At 31.2% G+C, this 24,515-nt stretch overlaps 1 protein-coding gene and 1 long non-coding RNA gene across 5 annotated transcripts in view; one reads left to right on the top strand and one right to left on the bottom strand.

The window, feature by feature from the left end:
• Window positions 1-9,867: 9,867 nt before the first annotated feature.
• The window catches only part of LOC143080707 (tensin-4-like), a 48,142-nt gene continuing 33,494 nt past the window's right edge, over window positions 9,868-24,515 (bottom strand). For 2 of the 4 annotated variants that reach the window (XM_076256701.1, XM_076256702.1), the window contains exons 2-9: window positions 21,303-21,384; window positions 18,525-18,611; window positions 17,819-18,031; window positions 15,235-15,312; window positions 14,436-14,522; window positions 13,619-13,819; window positions 12,641-12,741; window positions 9,893-10,035 (exon numbers count right to left, since the gene is read on the bottom strand). In XM_076256701.1, the coding sequence (XP_076112816.1) occupies window positions 13,641-13,819; window positions 14,436-14,522; window positions 15,235-15,312; window positions 17,819-18,031; window positions 18,525-18,611; window positions 21,303-21,384 (726 nt within the window). In that variant the 3' untranslated portion in view covers window positions 9,893-10,035; window positions 12,641-12,741; window positions 13,619-13,640. Of the gene's footprint in view, window positions 10,036-12,640; window positions 12,742-13,618; window positions 13,820-14,435; window positions 14,523-15,234; window positions 15,313-17,818; window positions 18,032-18,524; window positions 18,612-21,302; window positions 21,385-24,515 lie in introns of all 4 variants that reach the window. The other 2 variants (XM_076256703.1, XM_076256704.1) reach the window with 2 other exon arrangements.
• LOC143080708 (uncharacterized) lies at window positions 12,770-16,595 on the top strand. The gene is made up of 2 exons (XR_012979776.1): window positions 12,770-12,901; window positions 16,507-16,595. It is a non-coding gene; the product is annotated as an uncharacterized LOC143080708 (long non-coding RNA).

Genomic DNA, 24,515 nt, shown 5'->3' with positions numbered 1-24,515 from the left:
AAAATTGTATGTCATTAATTAAGGTGTGTTGATGTGCAGGTTTTTTTTACAACTTTTGATTAGATAATTTGGTATTGATATCATACTAGTATGATTGACAACTGTCATTATCACCAAACAGTCAGAGTCAAGATAGACATTTAATTACAATACCTCAACTCCTAAACTGTCAATCATAATGACCACATTACTTATCAACCTCAGTCTTACATAATTATACAGACCCTCCAATACACATCTGAATATACAAATATTTGACCATATAATTGAATACACAAATGTATATATCAGATGTTTGATATATATAAGGATGATAGATTTTATTAATTGCCTATTACTTTTGATCTACATTACATAAAGTGATTCTGTAAATTATGTCTGAAAGATGAATAATTAATGGATTAACAAAATCTTTAAAAAAAAATGAAATATGAATATAAATATGAATATATAAAAGGTATTCAAGTAAGACCTATAATTCACTTGATAAATTTTAATAATCTGACATCTGTAATTAATCAACAATTTAGATTAGTTCACTTGTTTTTTTTTATCAGGAATTGGCTTGAAACAGTTTTAAAATTTTAAAACTTTTAATTATAACAAACCATTGTTTATTAGTTTATTCCCTATCAATCATTGTGTCTATTGTAGTGATTTGAAATGTTAGTAAAAGTAAATATATATTTTTGCAATCAAGAAAGAATCCACATTTCAATAAAATAAGTTTTTCAATTTGTTTACCATGTTTACGTTGAAAAAGTACATTTTTGATGCCTCAGTGTGTTGAAAAATACTTTAAAAATTGATCAAAAAGCACTCTACAACTTTTTAACTTCAACGTCATATAACCTATGTTTTAGCTTACAAAATGCTTCAAAAAAAACATTTTTAGATTATTTTTGTTGACACTTTAAAGTTCTTAGCTGTTGGTCTAGATTTTTTGTCTTACAAGGATAATTTGTAACATTTACTAGAAGAATTTTTGATTTGCAATTTTTTGTTTTTTTGAAACATGTTCAGAACAGGCAACATTATTTCGATAAGATATAAACCATGTAAACTGCAGTTTAAATAAAACTTTGCGAATTAAGACTGGAGACCAATACTATTTAATTTGAGCTCATTTTATCCTCATACTGGAAAAACACTTTTCCTTCTAAAGACCTGCTGTTAATGCAATTTTCAGCAAAAGTGTTTTATTAATGTTCTTCCCCCCCCACCATACCTTGATATGAAATTATTCAAACTACTGTTCTAATCTTTCCATGAATGATATCCATCACTTTGATTTTTTAAATGTTTAGAAAGTTTAAATGATTTTGGCTATAGTTTGTTTAAAGAATTTAAATTTCATTTGTACTTTTGTTAGATGATGCATTATTATAGTACAAGAACATAAATATTATCTGCTTGGTATTTAAAATCCATCAGTTGCAAAGTTACTAGTTGATAACTAGAATCTAACATCATACAAAACTGCTTTCTTCCAAAATCTGAGAGAGGTGATTGGTTGACTCTTATCACTGTATATTTGAAGGGAAAAGTGTTCTTGTAAAATGTTGTATGATACTTTCTAAAGTATTGATAACTCTATACATTTGTAAAACTCATTCAGTTCTCCTTTCAAAAAGGTATACATGTACTGTATTAACATGGAATGTTCAAGTAAAATATAAAATGTAACAAGATTTTTGTAACTGCTGTTCAATTACATGTTTCAAGTTCTGTGATTTTTATGCAATATGGGCCCATATATATATTAATGTGATTTTGATATTAAAATTAAATATAAGAGGGAGTTTCTCATCTACAATCTTATAAATAAACTTTTACAAAAGGCGTTTTGCCCTAAGATAATATGTAACTGAGGAATTTGTAGAGTTGAAAGATTATCATTTATCTCTATTTTCTGTTTGAGCTTTTGATTTTTCCATTTGATTAGTGACTTTCTGTTTTGAATTGTTGGAGTTCAGTATTATTGTGATTTTACTTTTTCCCTAGTTATCTTAAGTGAAAATCCGCCAACATCTTTTCAATCTACAAAACTGAGAAAACCTATTCTCAGTTGAGTAACTTGAGATGGAAAATTATCACACAGAAAGATCACGACTAGGACAAAATTTAAGAAATTAATCATTATTAGATTTTATTTATTGAAGTATTATACTTTTTTGTGACTTGTTGTATTTTACTCCTGTGTGTCTTACTGGGTGATACTCATGTCCCTGCAGTAGTGGCTGGGGTACACAAAATCATTATATATGCACAGCAAAAACACACACCAAGCAGTTTGTCTCTTTTACAATAATGAGGGTGTGTTCAAGCCAAGATTTTGGCATCTTTATTAGCCACATGTTGTCAAAAAGTTAGTATAATAATACAATTAGATTATTGTTTAAAAATTGACAGTTAAGGTTAATGAATTTGTAACATGTTTTGCCTCTTAAGTCTAAAATTAAATCATATATGCATATATCCCACTGGGTACTTATATGCATAGATATAGACATGTGATTAAAATTACACAATTCCAAGGGAATGCAACCAGCCATATTTGATAAATTTGCGTTCTCGGTGTATACTTCCCATATAGGGTTAAAGTTGGGTTTGTTGTAATACATTAACATGAGGATTAATACATGTGTTCATCAAATGTTCTAAAATTGATGAACTAATAAATATGCAAAATTAATGTTTAAATTCATATTGCAGGTTTACTGAACATGGAAATGTGATATGAGTAGTGCCAGTAGATGAGCAGTACTAAGGATGCATATTCTTGACTTTTGTGAATGAAAAAAAAGATAAACAGTTTGATTTTCGTTGAAATTTATGTGGAGTTGTAATGGTGCTATTTTCACCAAATTTACTTCAGAGATATTGATTGACTGGTGTAAAACTTTTTTTAATACAGAACAAAGGTAATGTGTATGTTAAAATTGAGTTAAAAAATATGTTTTTATGTAAACTTTTGTAATAAATTAATGAATTTATAATTATTTTTTGTAAAACCCTAGTAAAATATTTTCATGTTTATGTTTATATAACAAGATTTTATAAACATAGGTTGCTGTCTCATTGATGTTATTCAAACAGCTTCATATATTTCTTTATATTTATTGAATTGAATAAAAGTTTGTTTTTCAATATGAGATTGTTGTTTTTGCTATTGTTGTACTAATAAATATTTGTTTAGTAAAAAAATAATACAAATCATTATAAGGTTAACCTTATTAAAGTTTTTAAAATAATTTGTATAGTCTCTTTATTTTTTACTTTTTAAAGAATCTGTTGCTATAGGATTTATTTTGTATAATCTTCATCAGTTCTCTCATTTTGATTTAAATATTCATGATTTAAAAGTCTTGAAAACTTAAGAAGACAATCTTTCTACACATAGAGCAATTTAGTTCTTACAATTCTGTATTTACCTCTGTAGTTTGGTAGATACTGTTTACCTCATGTTTTTTTACTTTTGTGTCGTGTCATTTGGTAACTACCTCATCAATAATTACCACGTGTGTTTTTAATTTTGTGTCATTGGGTAACTACTTCATCAATATTTACCTCGTGTGTTTTTAATTTTGTGTCATTGGGTAACTACCTCATCAATATTTACCTCGTGTGTTTTTGGATTGGTAAAGAATGTTATAAAAAAGTTGAAACCAATTTTCTCATCAGTGATCACAAATCTTTTGAAGGCCACCGATGAGTCATCAATACAACGAGAAAATCTTACCCCAGCTTCTCAATAATAATGTGTACTAGTTCAGCTAAAACGGATGTTACACTAACCTACGAATGAGCCAAAAATAAAAAAAAACAAAAACAAAAAAAAAAACCCAAAAAACTCAGGACTAACAAACGGCCAGAGGTTCCTGACTTGTGACAGGCACAAACATTCAGCCTGTTTAACATGTTTTGTGTGATCTCAACACTCCACAAATACCAGTACCAATGAGGCATAAACAGACACAGCAATCTGCACAGTAAAACGCAGTCCAAATGGAGTATGTGTCTGATATTTGAACATGTAACAGAAGAAACTAAGCAAAATTGCAATTATAATCAACACAAGTTGCCAAAGCACTATTAATTTATCAGTTACTTGCATGCCAGCTCCAGACCTCCTTTAGTCTTACTGAAAGGTATGAAAAGAATATCGAGCACAATACCTCCTGTTATCAGTTTAGAACCATATCCTCATAAAACATGTAAAATTATGTGAGAACAGAACCCATATCTTGCCAACATCTGGTTTTAGAATAACAATGTTTATTTCCTATGCAAAGACCTTACACGTGAACCAGTTTAAATTCCAAAAAATTATATATTTAATGAGCCTGATTTATGTACAAAACAACAACCCAACACTTTGATATATACAGCATTATTGTGGATGGTTTCTGCTTAATACAATATCTTTACAAGGGGTAGACTCTTTCTAGATTTTCTAGATTTTTGTTTTTGGCTTGCCTGGAAATTCTAGACAAGTAAGTGCAGATCTTGACATTAGATAAGAAGTTGTTTGAACATAGGCACTTTTCTTTTGAAATTTTTCGACCTTGTATTCACTCTCATAGTCTATTTAGTTTGAAATTTTTAAGTAGTTATAATGTTATAATTTGTGATTGTGTCAATTGATTTCTCAATCTAAGGAAACCACTTTTAATAAATGAAGGATATTTGTATGCAGTTTGTTTGTATTGTCGTATCTCTCATCTGAGAAACGGTTATTGACAACTGGAAAGCCTATAAAAGTCCGCTTGTCATCCTTAGTAGCAATATACCAACTTCACCTGCATATGGGATATATATTTCCCAACTTATTCGATATTCAAGAGCTTGCAGCTCCTACTCTGACTTTGTAAAGCCTCATCAGTGTCTGAGCAGAAAGTTGACGAACCAGGGGTGTGTCAAAGAACGTATCGTCCTTTTTCTAAAAAAAAGTTCATCAGAAGGTACCAAGACCTTGTTGATAAATATTCCGTATCAACTTCACAAATAATACATGATGGTCTTCATGTATAGATTCTGCGTTCTGATGATGTTTATCATCTTAACAACGTGTTGTATTGTTCTTTCATTTGTCTTTGTTCTATTAATAATATTACTTTTACTGTTGGATTGTTTTTATGTGATATCCATTTAACGTGGCTCGGTACTTAAAAATCCCGTCAATGTGTTTGTATTATCTTTCATTTTTTGCTGGTGTGTTTTGTATATGCGACTTTTTGTGTTTCTTTGGTTCCTATAACGTGACTCTGTACTTTAAAAATCCCGTCAGTATGATATTGTTCTATTATACGTCATTATGATATATTTCTATTATGAATTAGAAAATGCGTTCAACCACAAACGTCAAAATTATTCAATCGCGTAGTGGAATGAACTATTTGTGGATATATAAATTCTATATAACTTTTGGACTATTTTAAAAATCGGTCTATTTCTGAAATTAATTCTTACATACTTTTGATTTTTAAACCTGTCTGCATTGCCCATGTGAAATTTTAAAATTGTTTTAAAACATTGAATGACAAAAATATGCTACGTATATGATTTTCTGACGTCAGACACGCGAATCAATGAATGTGTTTGTAGATAGATGTTTTTGTGTTCTGTTTAATTGGTCCTTTTAAAATTGATACACGATGATGACTGCTGTACCCATATTTTGACTATATTATTTATTATGTCTGTTTAGTGAACGTATCATTGTAAATATAACGGAATTTTATGAGACTGTCAACAAAGTGAGAGGTTTAGCGCTTTAAAACCAGTTCTAATCCACCATTTTCTACATTTGAAAATGCCTGTACCACGTCAGGAATATGACAGTTCTTGTCCATTCGTTTTTATACGCCCGTCAAAATTTTGATGGGACGTATTATGGTATACAAATGTCCGGTGTCCGTCCGTCTGTCCGTCCGTCTGTCCGTCTGTCTGTCCGGCGTAAACATGTCGCACTGTAACTTGAGAACCACTTATCCAAATTTCATGAAACTGAATATAGTTTTTTTCTTATGATGGTCAAATGATCTGTATACTTATTGGTGAAAATAAGATTAATACTTTTTGAGTTACGGCACTTTGTAACTAAAAAAGGGGGTGTTTTTTTCACATGTCGCACCGTATCTCAAAAACGATTCTTGATTATGGCTTAAAACTTTAAACACTTCTTAGTTATATTAATCTTAATATCTGTATACTTTTTGGTGATGATTTAAAATTTCATTTTTGAGTTATTGAGTATTTTGTAAAAAAGGGGGAGGGTTTTTTCACATGTCGTGCCATATCTCAAAAACAATTTATGATTATTGCTTAAAACTTTACACATGTGTTTTTTATATTAATCTTAAGATCTGTATACTTTTAGGTGATGATTCAAAATTTCAATTTTTAGTTATTGAGTATTTTGTAAAAAAGAGGGAGGGTTTTTTTACATGTTGTGCCGTATCTAAAAAACAATTTATGATTATTGCTTAAAACTTTACACACTTCTTTGTTATATTAATCTAAGATCTGCATAATTTTTGGTGATGATTCAAAATTTTATTTTTGAGTTATTGAGTATTTTGTAAAACAGGGGAGGGTTTTTTTACATGTTGCGCCGTATCTCAAAAATAATTTATGATTATTGCTTTAAACTTTACACACTTCTTTGTTATATTAATCTTAAGATTTGTACACTTTTTGGTTTTGATTCAAAATTTTATTCTAGTGATATTTAGGTTTTTGTAAAAAAAAAACAGGCTGGGGGGTTTCACATGTCCCGCCGTGTCTCAAAAACAATATAAGGTTATTGCTTAAAACTTTCTCAGAAACTATTTATGATAATTGCATAAAACTTCCACACAAGATGTCGGGCGTATCATGCGCTCATGGCGCAGCTGTTTATTTATGTGTTTTGTCATTTGATTTTGCCATGTGATTATGGACCTTCCGATTAGATTTTGCTCTGAATTCAGTATTTTTGTGATTTTACTTCTTTCTAGTAGACTGGTTTGATGTAATATCAATCTTTGTCAAATAAAGGCAACAATAGTATACCGCTGTTCGAAAGTCATGAATCGATTGAGACAAAAAAAAAAAAAAAAAAAACCAGAGTAACAAACTAAAACCTAGGGAAACTCATCAACTATCAGAGGAAAACAACAAAAACAGAACTAAAATCAAACGACAATGCAACACACACAGAAACGAACTATAAGATAACAACTGCCATTTTCAACATCGAAAAAAAGATCATACCAGCAGTATCGATATCTGTCCTTATCCAAAGTTGACTGGGACCAATCAGATACAATCAGAGAAATGTGGGTGTGTCGGAACGTCATCAGTATACATATGTTACTAAAGTAACTTGCCTTTGGTTTATTTCTTTTAGATTAGGTTCTGTGTAAATACTGCTTTATATTAGAACAGAAAAAAATCTTCCTCGGTGTATTTTTGATGGAGTCGTGGTATAGTTCTTTACAAAGTAAAACAAAGTGTACTGATGGTTTAAGCAAGGATTTTGTTAGTATCTACGATTTTGTATTTTGTAGAAAAAGCTTTGTTTAATTAGGCGACATAGAAGATCTTTTACTTCAGGATGAGGGTATACAAGCGTAAAGGTATACACTACAATATGATATTGATATTATTAATAAATCATTTGACATGCTATATATGAAACACATTTCATCATCTTTCCGCCACAATGGGCTTGTTTTAGAAGATGCAAAATTTGTATGTCCCATATTGCTGATATAATGATGATAATTGCCCATGATTATTTATGTACTTATCACATTTTTTCAAGTACGACTGATATGGTACTAGTCTCCCTAATAAGTTGTAATTGAAATTGAAATAGCCAGTGTTTGTGAATGAGCATGATGTAAATGTCATATTATAAATTGTTAACTGCCATAGTGCTGGTTCTGACATACTTGCATCACCAGCCCAGTAGTCAGTACATTGGTACTGACATGTTTTTTTCTATAACAAACCTTTTTTTTAAATTGTTGGTTAATAAGAAATTATAAAGAAACTGAGGTTTGAACATCCGCAGGCAAAGTTGGCTTTATATAACTTCTTAGGAAGAAGGATAAGAAGTTAGCAATATCCTTCAACTTTACTTTCCGCTATATAGATGATGTTAATTCTCTCATTAAATAATTCAAAATTTGGTGACTATGTTGAACGCATCTATCCCATCGAACTAGAGATAAAGGATACTACAGATACAGTTATGTCGGCCTAATATGTTGACTTACATCTAGAAATTGACAATGAGGGTCGGTTGAAAACCAAACTTTACGACAAAAGAGATGATTTCAGCTTTTTAATAACGTTTCTAAGTAGCAACACTCCATCAGCACCTACATACGGGGTATATATATCTCCCAATTGATCCGATATTCCCGTGCTTGTATTTCCTATCACGATTTTCTTGATAGAGGGTTGCTGCTAACAAGGAAGCTATTAAACCAAATGGTGAAGTTGAAATCATCCCTTCGTATCTTTTACGGACGCCATCACGAGTTGGTTGACCTTTATAAAATAACCGTTGCACAGATGATATCGGATATCTTCCTTACGTTGTAACTACAATCCCTTTCCCTTTCATGAATGTAACATACCGAATTAGACTTTTTACCAGATTTGTTATAACATGAGCAACACGACGGGTGCCACATGTGGAGCAGGATCTGCTTACCCTTCCGGATCACCTGAAATCACCCCTAGTTTTTGGTGGGGTTCGTGTTGCTTATTTTTTAGTTTTATATTTTGTTTCGTGTGTTCTTTTGTTTGTCTGTTTGTCCTTTTCATTTTTAGCCATGGCACAGTTTCTTTTCGATTTATGAGTTTGACTGTCCCTCTTGTATCTTTCGTCCCTCTTTTATATAAAATTGAATATTTTTGTTTTGTCCTGTTTTGTCATTTAGCTCTTCAAGTGTTTGGATTTGTTTTTACATCCTTGGCTTTCAACGTTTATGGCGCATTTGGTGCAAGAAAATTGGCACCGTTAATTTTATTACTACCACTGGGTCGATGCCGAGGGTATCACCAGCCCAGTAGCAAGTACTTCGGTACTAGCATGAAAATACGGATTTTTTGTGTTATTAAAATTTACTGTTACAAAATGATAGAAATTATTATAAATTAAGGAATGTATCTTCCTCATGCAAAGCTCTGATTCCTTTCACGGATGTGGCTATACTTTTTGGACCTTTTGGATTGTAGCTCTTTATCTTTTATATAAGCTTTGGATTTCAAATATTTAGGCCACGAGCATCACTGAAGAGACATGTATTGTCGAAATGCGCATCTGATGCAAGGAAATTGGTACCGTTAATTTTATTATGATGAAGTTCGATCTAAAAAAAAGTACTTCGGACGTATCAAATTTATAAAGTGTTATTGTCATTTTCTCAAAAACACTCTAAAAACGTATATAATAGACGAGCTTCCAAATCTCTGTGTTACAGAGACTTTCAATAAAGTTTAATTTCTGTTTCATTTAAACTAAATTTCCTTTATAATTTTATCACAAACTCCATTATTGTTGTAGCTTAATATCCTTTATCGTTGCGGATTAATCTAAAAATAATTTGTTAGTGCTTGTACAAAAATTATTGTAGACGTGGACGTTTTTTTCATTTATATGTAATCTCAAACTATATTTTACTTGATATTTATAGGTAAAAAGTTAAGTTTCTGCCCGCAAAAATAACTAGAATTTCTAATTATTATAGCTTTTATTTTTTTTTTATTTCTGTTTAGTTTGTACTCATATGACTAAGTGAAACATGAAAATAAAAAAATATTTTCGAGCTGCCTGGAACAATTTTAATAATGACAGACAGACAGGAAATATAAGAAATATCAAAACGCAATGATTTCAAAAATTTCATACAAATGAATAATCCCGTTCACCAAGCGTAAGCATTGCAGCGAGTTTTGAAGCACAATTCTTAAGAGTACTTGGTTCTTTATAAAATATATTACCGTGCACTAATCTGGTTGCGAGGTTCTGTAAATCTGCATTTAAAATAAAGAACAGCATAGTTTAAAGATCTACTTATATCTTGTTATATTATATAGATATAGGAAGATGTGGTATGAGTGCCAATGAGACACATCTCCATCCAAGTCACAATTCATAAAAGTAAACCATTACAGGTCAAGGTAAGGTCCTCAACACGGAGTCTTGGATCACACCGAACAGCAAGCTATAAAGGGCCCAAAAATTACTAGTGTAAAACCATTCAAACGGAAAAACCAACGGTCTAATCTATATTAAAAAAAAAAAAAACGAAATCGAGAAACACTTATGTACCACATAAACAAACGACAACTACTATTTTTCATTAAATTTTCTAATCTCTCTACATAAACAGCTAAGACATTTTCTAAATCGGACTCTAACATGAATATTGTCTTAATAAAAAGTAATAAACATAGAAAAGACACAGAAAGAAAAGTAGTACGTAGATATATTAAGATTGTACCCGAATCCTTGCATTTATTCCAAAGCTGGTAAAAAAATTCAAAAATACAGAACTCCAAGTAAATTTCAAATGGAAGTCCCTTAACATATTGCAAAATCAAAGCTCAAACACATCAAACGAATGGAAAACAACTGCCATATTCCTGACTTGATACACCATTTCCTTATGTAGAAAATAGTGAATTGAACCTAGCTTTATAGTTAGCCAAACCTCTCATTTATATGCAATCGAATGTCATTCATTTATATTGACAATAATGTGTGAGCCAAAAAACTTAAACAGACATAAAAGGTAAAAATGGCAAAAACTGGGCTACAGCAATCAACATTGTATTATAATCTTGATCACTATAAAACAAAAAAATATTTCAACAAAGCAAACCCAAATGGTAAGTAGATATTCTATAGGCAAATCACATAAGCGACAATGAAAGTCACGAATCCAGAAAAGGATCATAGCAAAATAACTCTATAGGCAAATCACATATGCGACAATGAAAGTCAAGAATCTAGAAAAGGATCATAGCTAAATAACACAATTCCGGGATGTATGAATACCGAAAGGATAATATGAAAAAAATGGAATAAACAGTAAAGTTTAAAATATACAAAAACAAATACAAATATCATAATATAAAAAGATTGGATTGAATTCATTTACACGTTTGCTGTGTTTTTGTTTTAAATCTTGAATAAATGGTACGATACGCTGTTTTAAAACTTTACCATCATCTTTATATATAACCTTAGAGATATATTTTTAAATTACCTTGAGTACAGTGATAAGGTGTGGAATGTGAACATGTTTTCAATTTGACCCATGAACGATAGTATATATGTGTCGCATCCATTGCCAGTCCTTTATTTGTATTGCTCGGACAAACCAATCATATAAAAAATAAGATGTGGTATGATTGCCAATGAGACAACTATCCACAAAAGAACAAAATGACACAGACATTAACAACTTTAGGTCACCGTACGGCCTTCAATAATGAGCAAAGCAGCCCTTACCGCATAGTCAGCTATAAAAGGCCCCGATAAGACAATGTATAACAATTCAAAGGAGAAAACTAACGGCTTCATTTATGTAAACAAAATGAACGAAAAACAAATATGTAAGACATAAACAAACGACAAGCACTGAATTACAGGCTCCTGACTTGGGACAGGCACATACATAAATAATTCGGCGGGGTTAAACATGTTGACGGGATCCCAACCCTCCCCCTAACCTGGGACAGTGGTGCATTTTTCAACAATATATATATGTTTATAGATTATATGACAATAGATTCAAAAGAGACGCAAAGGATACCAGAGGGACATTCACACTTATGAATCGAAAATATTCTGACAGTGCAATGGCTTAAAGAAAAAGACAAGCAAAGCTTGACCAAATTAATTTAGTTTTTCAACGCAATCTATCAGAATATTTTTTCCAAATTTAACACTATGAGTTTCGGGGAAATTCGAGAATATTTTATTTTTGTCACCTGCTTGGCCTGCAAAAAACCCTTGAAGTACAATGGTCGTTCCCATATAAAAGAGATACGGTCTAACAAATAATAAAAAACTTAGAGTGTATGCACTTATTTACGTCTATAAGAGTTCGTAAGATGACACGAACTATTCTTTTTATGATTATAGTTTTAAAATAATAGCTTTCACAACTTTTCAGTTCTGAACCCCAAAACATGATTTTCGTTGGAAGTTGGTATTTTGTTTGATCTGCTGTGCTGATATATTGTTGTTTAATGATTCCGATTTCATTTTATGTATTTAATATTCTCGTTTTTTAAAAAGTAGATCCATATTTTTACATGTGTAAACAGTTTATTTGGTACAACGCTTATTTTTGGATTAAAAATCGTCGAAAAAAAATGTAAATTTCGTGATTGATTTTGGAATTATGATTCTTATCCTGCTTTATGACAGAAAATGGAACAGTGTTTTTTTCTTCTCTACATGTTTTTGCGATAAATTTTGAATTTCTTGAGAAAAAAACCCTACTCTTTTAAAAGTTCTCAATCGATATTTTGTCAATTCAAAGTATGACCCAATCAGACAACTGACCCACATGCATTAACGGTAAATGTTTTAAATTCTGATATGCATAATAACTGTTACATGTACCTTAATATTTGTAGATAATCTGCTTTAAGGTAGGGCTAGTCTACACGACAAGTCTGTTGTATCAGTCGTAGCATAATGGTAAACATATGAAACAAGGCTGTCTGAAAAAGATAAGGCAATACCTATATATTAGATCCGCGTTTCCGTCCTTTCATCTGTAGATAATATTGTTAACGTTTTCTTCTCTTGAATGCATGAACTATTTGCTATTTGACTTCCGGCAAGTAACCGTAAATGGATCATTTTCACATGATAGATAACGTGAGTCAGATATCAAATTCAATTTTTTAAAAGTAAGGATATCTTTTTCATTATTACACCTGTAATAATAATTATAAAGGATGACATTGAAGTCATATGCAACGAGTGACTGATGAATAATAATGTGTATCTTTTTTTGGACCAATGCATGTACATATTATAAACTTAGTCTTCTGTGCACGATTTTATCATCTTTTACGTATCCATATCGTTTAATCGCCATTGTTTTTTTTTCTCTCCGTCTAATTTGATGTGAAAATATAACAGCTAATTACTTGTCGTGTTTTGAAGCCGTAGTTTACCGATTGTCACCTTTGTAAACAATCAACAAAGAACTAGCATGGATATTGAGCACGTGTATAACATGTACAATTAAATATTTTACTTCAATGACAGATCCATATATATTGCGATCAGCGGATTTTTACGAGAAAGGTCACGCTGAGTTCACTGCATACTGGAAACATTGAATTGTTTACTGGATGCAAACAATTAAAAAAAAAGTAAATGTCTTCTTAATTTGGACAAATTATAGAGTTTTCTTGAGAAAAACGGATATTTTCATCCGTTTTATAACAAAAACAACCCATTTAAATAAGTTTTAAAAAACATATGCATATTTTTTTCAAATTTGAAGTTTCATATGATTTTAAAGTCAACCTTATTTGCTAACAATTAAATGATCGTTGTTTATTACATCAGATTTAATCTACTCACCAAATGTTTCTGTGCCCTGTATCTAAGTTAACCCTCTGTTTGTCCAATGAATTAAATAATTTCTAACAACAGTATTATGCTCTTTGTTGAACAGGTTATCTGTTTTGTTTTCATTCATGACTAAAACAAACCCTCCTGCTTCACTGGACGATTTCCGTATCAGAAATGATCCTACCACTTTGTTTTTAATTCTTTCAATTGCTAGAAGAACCAAATGTCAAGAGTCATTATTGTCCGAAAAAGCAAATATATAAAACTATGAACAAAAGAGTGCATGTACGTTATATCATATTAAAAATAGTTAAAGTATAAGATTTGTTATCAAACTTAATCCTCATTTCATGATGCAATAAAAACAACGTATCTATAAATGACTAATTCGCTTTTTATGTGTTAATTATTAACTGTTTTCCTTATGTGAACTTATATCTATTCTTTTACTTTATTTTCAACTTTAACTATGTCTCCCATAAAATTCAATACAAATATGTTTTTTTTTTACAAATGAGATACCAATAGATAAAATAAAGAAAATATTGGTTTACAGATTGAGATAATGCAATTTAAAGCAGACTTTGTGAGGGAATTTTTAAGGAGGGAAAAAAGGGTGAAAAAGGATATAAACGCACAAAACAAGTAAAAAGATAGAAAAGAATGTAACACAAACCAGTTGTTTTGAAAAAGGTCATCAAATCAATACATATCAATCCGAAACATAAATATAATTTACTTGTACTGTTGTGGCGGTAGTACCTGTTCATTTCAAATAAACCTTGAAGTTCGAAAATTATTACTTTAAATAATTTTAGTGTCAAACCTTCGTCTCTGGAAATATCAGGAAAGTACCAATAATGCCTTATTGCTTGAAACGATTCACTGCTTAAATTAACCCCACGTCTCAAATCTAAAACGTTAAATACATTTATAAATGATAATAACAAACTGAATGATTTTGAATATAGCTCTGGCTATTCTCATACAATATGGAGTCCAATTCAATACTCAATTTACAAATATATTTAATGGTGTTTAAATTTTAATATAGGTATTGTTAATTGATTTTAATGAGTTGATTTCGCGCACTCGAGTAACATTTACTAACAAAGATCAGAGTAGTATGTTGTTAAACGCATACTAACCAATATAGGCTTCAATGGAATATATAAACACTATCAAACTTAACCGTTTCTGTCGTTAACTCATGGGAGATGTCCGTTGTTATTCTATGGTTAAAATCTTGTAATGTATACTGTTGTCATACTATTTATTTATATAAGTCTCTGAGTGTTCTTGCGTTTATAAGTACTATATTCCTGTCACGCAATGTTTTGTACAAGTTATATTTTATATAACATGATTACTTGCACACAAAATATATATCCCATGTGAAACGAATTTGTTTACTGTTATGGAATTTCGGTTTCACAGATGACAATTGTTATGCTGATATTCCGAACCTAAATCTCGTCCTCTCCACAACACCCTTAAATATGTATTTTGTTTTAAAATTAAATCAAAAGTAAAGCTTGTTACACAGTAGTAGAAATTATGTTTTTTCAGACTGAGGCAATATTATGTATAAGATACGTGTTATTATATTTATAGTTATTACTTACCACCTTTTGGAAGATTTAATGTACATGGCAGTATACCTTGTGCTTTTGTATGTTGGAATACCAGTGATCCAATGGTGTCTAAAACATAAATCAAAACAATATTGCAGAATGAGTTTGTTAATATCTATGATAAGAAGTATTGATGAAGTACTCTAGAATATGACTGCTGAGTGTGAATTCGAATTTCTATAAGACTTGTCCCGGTATTTGTTTATTCAGCGTTCATGTAATGTAATTTTAGCGGCATATTTAACATTGCCATAATTTTTTTCTTCTTAAAATGTCCGGCACCAAGTCAGAAATATAGCAGTTGTTATCTTATAGTTCGTTTCGGTGTACATTGCATTGCCGTTTGGTTTTTATTGCAAATCAGTGTTCTGTTGTTTCTCTGTTTTCCTCTTATAGTTTACGTGTTTCTCTCGGTTTAAGTTTGTAACGCAGATTTGTTTTCTCTCAATCGATTAACAACCTTTGAACAATAATACTACAGTTGTCTTTATTGAACATGTTTCGATTATTTTAGATTTGTTGAGGTATTCACCAGTCCTCTTCGATTATTTCGTAATCGATTGGCACCTTGTGAAAAGTCAAATCACAAAAACACTGAACACCGAGGAAAATTCAAAACGGAAAGGGCCTTATTAAATGTAAATATCAAAAGATTAAACACATCGAAAGAATGGATAACAACTGCCATAAACCTGACTTTGTACAGGCATTTTCTGAACTGCTGATAAATTCTTCAATTAAATATCGATAATGTTGTCTGGTGCATGATTATTTTTTTTACAGAAATCAACTCTTTAAAAAACCAGAATAGAAAAAAAAAAAATCAAGGATGTTATCAAATCCAAACCATTAGTCAATTAAAAAAAGACAATCCCTTAATCACAAGAAAAGAATGAAACAGAAAATTACTATTCACTTAATTACGGAATTTGTCTTGGAAGAGTCAACATTTAATCTAAATAGGTGTCAGGCTCAATAAATTATGTGCCATATATGATTATTGATCCTATACTACACAAGCATATATAGAAAAGCTTTTTATTCTTTCAATAAATTGAAATATTTTAACAACAAAACTTTGAATGGAAAACATAAAAAAAACCAAACCGAACCGATGTGCACCACAAAAAAAAAAAAAGAAAAGGAAATTACGCATGCGAAAAGTGAATTTTATGACTTAACATCGGGCATTATGCATTTATTTGTATTGATATCGGAATTTCAGCCATTGAGTTATCTTTCTTAATGTCTGTACTTATTTAGATACAAAATATCAAACATCGATGCATTGCTTGATTCTATTTCTACAAGAACACAACCCGAAATTACAGGCATTTAGAGCATAAATAGAGGTATGTTGACTGTTGTAGGATAAATTTTGTAAACATTTTATGACTGGAGAATTCCAGGAAAGGAATAAAAAAAGGATTGGTACTTGGGGGCAGGCCATTTTTTTTAGCAATGCCCTTTTTTTCAAAATCCGTTATTTTTTTGTTTTCAAATGATTTCAATTATTTGCGTTTTCCTGTATGAACAGACATATGTACTCTTCTCATTGGTTTTTGTGCTTATAAGAATCCATTGTGACGTCATAATTGACATTGAGATATCATACTAAGTACAGATTTGTAAGACGTACGAAAACATATATCTAACCATACTATAATCTCTATATATAAATATATGACACCCGTTTCTAGTAAACCAAGACTTAGTCTTGATAGTAAATAGCAAATACACTTTTTTCTTAGTATATATGTATTTTCATAGTGTACAGAAAAAGCGAAAATAATTGTCCTGTCCCCAAGTACCTGCAAAAATTTATGTGTAATTTTTAAGTAGTTTTAAACAGCGAGGAGAGCAAATGCGACTATGCATGGTACCTATAGAATGCAAAGGCATGATTATTAGGTTATTGTTGAAGGAAGAGAAACGGCACACACAATAAGGTCTCCTCATTAAATAGTATAGATATTTCGAAAGTTTTGAGGCTCATAAGATACATTATGTGTTTTTAAAATATCGTACGTTCCATATTTTGAATTAGCGGGTTGTTAGAATAGTTCCAACTGAATGTGCCATATATTATTACGTTAACTGTTGTATAATGAATTTTTGTAAACATTTTATGACTGGAGAATTTAAGAAAATGTAGCAATAGTCTTCCTCATTAAATAATATAGATAGTTCGAAAGTTTTGAGTCTCATAAGATACATTATGTGTTTTTAAAATATCGTACGTTCCATATTTTGAATTAGCGGGTTGATAGAATAGTTCCAACTGAATGTGCAATATATTATTACGTTAACTGTTGTATAATGAATTTTTGTAAACATTTTATGACTGGAGAATTTAAGAAAATGTAGCAATAGTCATTGGTTTTTGGGGACAGGACCAATCCACCATTATCTACATTAGAAATTGTCTGTGCCAAGTCAGGAATATGACAGTTGTTGTCCATTCGTTTGATGTGTCTTATTTTTCGATTTTGCCATTTGATTTGGGCCATTCCATTTTGAATTTTCCTCAGAGTTCAGTACTTTTGTGATTTTACTTTTTAATGTTAAATCTCACCAAACTTCTGCGCTGTGGAAAAGAACTGATACTTGTTTTCTGTCGATTTCTCGATAAGATATGTAGAGACACAATCTTCCAAAGAAATTTCTGTTGGGTTATCGTACAATGAGTCGTTTTCCACTCGCAAAACGAGAGCAAAATAACCAACTTTGATACTTGACTTCCTTATCAAAAAAGTTCCAGGTGTGGTGGCTTTCAGCGAAAGCAGAGCTGAAATAGCATTAAAATAATTCTAACTACATTGTGATGTTTATTGGAAGAATTGACTACTATACCAATTGTTATGTCACAAGTACAATCTGAATCAAAATTAACATAGCTTTTGTTGACGTTTGTCGCAGTTTGATTTGAATCCTTAACTTCATATCAATTCTCTAGCTTAATCCATTTAAGCTTTGACAATAAATCCCGGATAAATACCTAAAGATAACTTCATATTTAGTCGGTGATGTCTATCTTATTCTTCAATAGTTGGAAACATATCCACAAGGTATCACATCTATATATAGGCATCCCAAAAGTTAACTAAAGTTGAATATAACTTAAAACTTTATACATATGTTACTGGTTGAGTCTGTAATTGTTCAGAGAGTATATTCAAGCAAAGCAGACACATTTACTATCAATATCAAGGCTATTGTAAATACTGTTGATTTCGAGTGGTAAAAGTAAACAAATAATAAATAAACATAATGTATAGAACCTTCTGTTTTACTTATATCTGGCATAAACCAAAATTTCGCTGCCTTTTCTACATAGTTCAGAGTAATAAACGTTGGCGCTATCAAATCTAAAATGAAAAAAGCAGACTAAGTATTTGTAAAGACATAACGATGATGAAATAAAAAAAAAATATGTGAATAAATGCAATAAATGTAATGTTAACTCTTATGTGACAATATGAACCTGAAGAAATAAATAAAAACTTCTGTGATCATATCAAATTAATCTGATACATCACATTACCTCTAAAGCAAATTGAAAAAATATATTAGTTTAATATAAACTGTACTGTAGAAAAAGATCCAATAGTAAATAAAATTGAGAATGGAAATGGGGAATGTGTCAAATAAAATCACCATAGATACCAGGACTAAATTTTGTATGAACGCCAGACAGACGCGCGTTTCGTCTACAAAAGACTCATCAGTGACGCTCGAATCCAAAAAGTTAAAAAGGCCAAATAAACTACGAAGTTGAAGTGCATTGAGGACCAAAATACCTAAAAGTTTTGCTAAATACAGCTAAGGCAATGTATGCCTGAGATAGAAAAGCCTTAGTATTTCAAAATTTTAAATTTTGTAAACAGTTAATTTATAAATATAACCATATTAATGATTATTCATGTCAGCACAACAAGTTCTGACTACTGGGCTGTTGATACCCTCGGGGACATAAATCTCCACCAGCAGTGGCATCGACCCAGTGGTTGTAAATAAACTCATCATAGATACCAGGACTAAATTTTGTATGAACGCCAGACAGACGCGCGTTTCGTCTACAAAAGACTCATCAGTGACACTCGAATCCAAAAAGTTAAAAAGGCCAAATAAACTTCGAAGTTGAAGAGCATTGAGGACCAAAATACCTTAAAGTTTTGCCAAATACAGCTAAGGCAATCTATGCCTGAGGTAGAAAAGCCTTAGTATTTCAAAAATTAAAAATTTTGTAAACAGTTAATTTATAAATATAACCATATCAATGACAATTCCTGTCAGAACAAAAAGTGCTGACTACTAGGCTGGTAATACCTTCAGGGAAATAAATCTCCACCAGCAGTGGCATCGACCCAGTGGTTGTAAATAAACTCATCATAGATACCAGGACTAAATTTTGTATATACGCCAGACGCGCGTTTCGTCTACAAAAGACTCATCAGTGACACTCGAATCCAAAAAGTTAAAAAGGCCAAATAAACTACGAAGTTGAAGAGCATTGAGGACAAAAATACCTAAATGTTTTGCCAAATACAGCTAAGGCAATATATGTCTAAGGTAGAAAAGCCTTAGTATTTCAAAAATTCAAAATTTTGTAAACAGTTAATATATAAATATAACCATATCAATGATAATTCATGTCAGCACAAAAAGTGCTGACTACTGGGCTGGTGATACCCTCGGGGAACGAGACAACAACCCGACCATAGACCAGACAACAGCAGAAGGTCACCAATAGGTCTTCACTGCAGCGAGAAATTCTCCCACCTGGAGACGTCCTTCAGCTGGTCCCTAAACAAATATATATACTAGTTCAGTAATAATTAACGCCATACTAAACTCCAAATTATACACAAAAAACTAACATGAAAAATAATACAAGACTAACAAAGGCCAGAGTCTCCTGACTTGGGACAGGCGCAAAAATGCGGCGTGGTTAAACATGTTCATGAGATCTCAACCCTCCCCTATACCTCTAGCTAATGTAGAAAAGTAAACGCATAACAATACGCACATTAAAATTCAGTTAAAGAGAAGTCCTAGTCTGATATCAGAAGATGTAACGAAAGAAAATAAACAAAATGACAATAATATATAAATAACAACAGACTACTAGCAATTAACTGACATGCAAGCTCCAGACTTCCATTAAACTGATTGAAAGATTATTTCTTCATCATATGAGTATCAAGCACAATCCTTCCCGTTAGGGGTTTAGTATCATAACATCATAACATATATGAGAAGAACATAACCCGTGTCATGCCAACAACTGGTTTTTAAATAAATATGTTTAGTTTCGATGCAAAGACCCTATACGTGAATCAATATTAACGCCAAAATATGCAATCTTTAATGACCTGACAACAGTATCGTAACTATATCCCTTCTTAATAAGTCTAAACATTTACAAACCAGTAACTTCTTAATATGTAAAAAAAAAACGTAAATAAACATTCTTATGTCAAATTGAAATATCATTTTCTTTGTTTTAAACTTTGAAAGCGTGGGTGTTTCTGATTACAAATTACCAGCGACCACGCATGACTGGAATAATTTGGCAAGTAAAGATCGGCAAAGAACTGAAATGATTTTGCTTCAAAAAAACGAATTTGATATGACCAATTTTTAACTGATGGGTAATAATTCTTGCCTAACTAACTCAAATTTATAACAATATCAAATGCCCTTGTGTTTTTGCCCTTAAAACGAAAGCAATAAAACTAATGCAAAGCACATTCTGGATTCACCTTAATCAGGAGTGCAGATGTCCCAAAATTGAAACCAACGATTAAATACTAAATGTATAAAATTAAACACTTCTATCTAGGGTCAATTTGGCTGAGTGAGTTGAACCCTTGCGCCTTTTTTTTCTAATAATTTATGAAAAATGAAAGGATATTTAAAAACGTTTGTGATAAATCGTGTCAGTACGGAAACACCGATGCAAAAAAAAAATAAATAAGAAATGGATTTAATGATCCCAATCAGATTTGCAATACATTTATTTGTCAATAATGGTATTATATTTGGTTATTACGTACCTTCTGAAACCTCCAGTTGTTCAAAATCCGAGCTTAAACTTATATCACTCGCAGGTTCATTATTACTGGACTTCCGTGATGACTGAAAAAAGAAACATGTATATAATTACTAAGTTTTCTCTCTACTCTTTTACACAATTATTTAAACGTCAATCGTGTATGTAGCAACTTTTTTGATTGCAACGAAAGAAATCGCTGTTTTACTGAAACATTACAACACCAGGGTTTTCGATATCACAAACTAGTCAAAACATTTACTCGATTGTGTCGTCGGTACAAGGACATACTTCGTATATATAAATCAACATGTAGACATCTTATACGTTCAGGTATTTCTTATTTAATCTTTACAGTAATATTCTTTACAAAGCAAAAAAATGTTGGCATTCACCTCAAAAGCTAACCAAACCTATAAACAGTATGTCAGAAGGGATTTAATTACGATACTGTTGTCAGGTAATTAAAAATGGCATATTTTGCTATTAATATTGATTCATTCATAGGGTCTTTTCATCGGAAATATGTTCAATTATTCTTAAACCAGTTGTTGGCAATAGAAGATTTGATCAAGCAGCGGCCATCCTTTGGAATGCATTACCAAAAAAACTTCAAAATGCAAAGTCGGTGCCTGTATTCAAAAAGAACTTAAAAACTCACTTTTTTCGACAAGCATTTTTAATCCCTTAAATTCGTTTCTGTGATACATTGTGCCATAGACGTTAGCCTGCTTTTGATTTATCGAACCTTTCTTTTAACTGGAGATATGTTTTATTTATAATATGTACATTGTATGTTTTTTTTTTTTTTCTTTTTTTTTTTTTTTTTTAGTAGCACACATATTTTTCATTTAAACTTTTTTGGCTATTTGTTTTACCAATTTTATTCAGTATAATTTTTTACTCGTTTTTTTTATTTTGATTCATTGATATATATATTCCACTTTTTTGAAAAAAAATTCCACATTATTAATCCTTTTATCTAGAAAAGTTTTAACACTTAAATATTTATTTTGTGGGTTCATGTTTTATATTTTTATCACTGTCTGTGTGTATATTTCGTTTAACATGTGATGTAAAGCGCTTTGAGTAATATTGTATTAGATTTAGCGCTATAGAAAAATTGTAATAATAATAATAATAATAATAATAATAATAAATAAAGATACGGGTTATGTTAGTTTCCTATATATTATGATGGTATGATACTAAACCCCTAGCGGGAGGAATCGTGCTTGATTTTCATATGATGAAGACATAATCTTTCAACCATTTTAATTGAACGCTTGAGTAAGCATGTCAGTAACTGCTAGTCCTTTGTTTGTTTATGTATCATTCTCATTTTGCTTAGTTTTTTTTATTACCTTTACCTATATGGGACTTAGACTTATTTGAAACTCAGTTTAATTGTGTCTCTTTATCCTACATTGCCAAGAGGTATAAGGAGAGGGTTGAGATCTTACATAAGATGTTTAATCCTGTTGCGCCTGTCCATAGCCAGAAGCCTCTGGCCTTTGTTAGCCTCATATACTGCATGTTTTGCGGAGGATCGCAAAATATTTGGTTTATCCATGTCGGGGTTTTGCTAGGACACACCGCAGCGTGCCGGGCAGTCTCAAACATTAATAAAGATTTTATATATAAAAATATCTATACTACTACTAGGTTCAGGAAAAGTTTGGATTGTAATTTTAAAACTCCGCCCAGTACACAGGTACGCTATACTAGCCATGCTTTTTTTAAAAGGTAAGCTAATAAGGAGTTATGGATTAAAAACAATATAGTAGAGTGATGTCATTGCGGCAAAAAATGTGAATGACAATTTTGTTTGTGAACACTTGATTTGATCTTACTGTGGAAAAGAAATATAATACTAATTATCGATCTAGATGATAAGAGATGTTTTTTATTTATAATATTGAATTTTAAATTTGAACTTTGGTGGATAGTAACATAATTTAGTAAATGTTGTGTTTTTAATTAATAATTAATTGTGAAAATTAATAATATAACTAAGTATATTAATTAAATTCCTAATTAATATTTAGTGTTGACCAATGTCCGAGTCTAATATTTTATTGATTTATTTTTTACAATAAAAATGGGTATGGTCGTTTCAACTGCATTGGTTTAAAGGTAAAATATTTTGTATCCAGATTAGGTTTGAAGTGGAAATACCTCCAAATATATGTGGGCTTACAAAATAAATAAAATCTATAAGATATATTATATAATTTATTGTATACAAATCACAACAACAAAGAATTTCACAAGACCTGTCATTTTTAAACATACATTCTAAAAGCCGTATGGTATTCGGGTATTGATCCGTTTGCAAGCTGATTGTTTTAGCTTCGGCGTGTAATTTGGTGTTTCGCACAAAATTTCTGCGCCCTGAAACTATTGGGATTATACCAGCACAAGGATACCGTCCAGAAGAGAAACATTCTATTAAAGCTTTAAAATGGATTAAATACGTATCACAGTTTAAAGGGGTACACAACCAGCATGCAAGGAACGGTGGGGAGAAAACGATTGACCAATACAGAGTAGATGGTTATTTTGAAACCGATGATGATGGAAAAGTTGTAATGGAATATCTTGGTTGTTTGTGGCATGGATGTCCGAAATGTTACGCCCGGCACACTATTAACACTTTGAATAAGTTATCAATGGCTGATTTGTATCATCAAACTATGGAGAAGAAAATCCATATTGAAAAGCAAGGATATACATACAGATGTATATGGGAATATGAGTTTGACAAAAATATCCGTGAAAATGAGAGCATCAAAAGGTTCATAGCCTTCTTCGATATTACCACACCCTTAGAACCGAGAGGTGGTAGAACGGAAGCATTTAAACTGTACCACGAATCTTCAGATGGCGAACATATCAAATACTATGATGTTACCTCACTTTACCATTACATCAATAAAACTGATAAAGCCGTATTAGGTCACCCAACAGTTGTGACAGAAAATTTTGATGATTTACAAACATATGAAGGATTAATCAAATGCAAAGTATGTTCTCCCCGTGAACTTCACATTCCGGTGTTACCCCCTAAGATTAACAACAAACTGATGTTTTCCTTGTGCAGAACTTGTACAGAATTGAAACAACAAACCACTTGTGAGCACAATCCTGAAGAACGATCATTTATTGGAACTTGGGTAACCGATGAGTTAAAGATGGCATTGCAAAAGGGATACGC

Source organism: Mytilus galloprovincialis, chromosome 6, assembly GCF_965363235.1.
Source record: "Mytilus galloprovincialis chromosome 6, xbMytGall1.hap1.1, whole genome shotgun sequence".
In the NCBI taxonomy this organism is placed as follows: Eukaryota; Metazoa; Mollusca; class Bivalvia; order Mytilida; family Mytilidae; genus Mytilus; species Mytilus galloprovincialis.
Note: the sequence above shows the minus strand (reverse complement) of the source record. Positions and strands in the feature narration are given on the sequence as shown.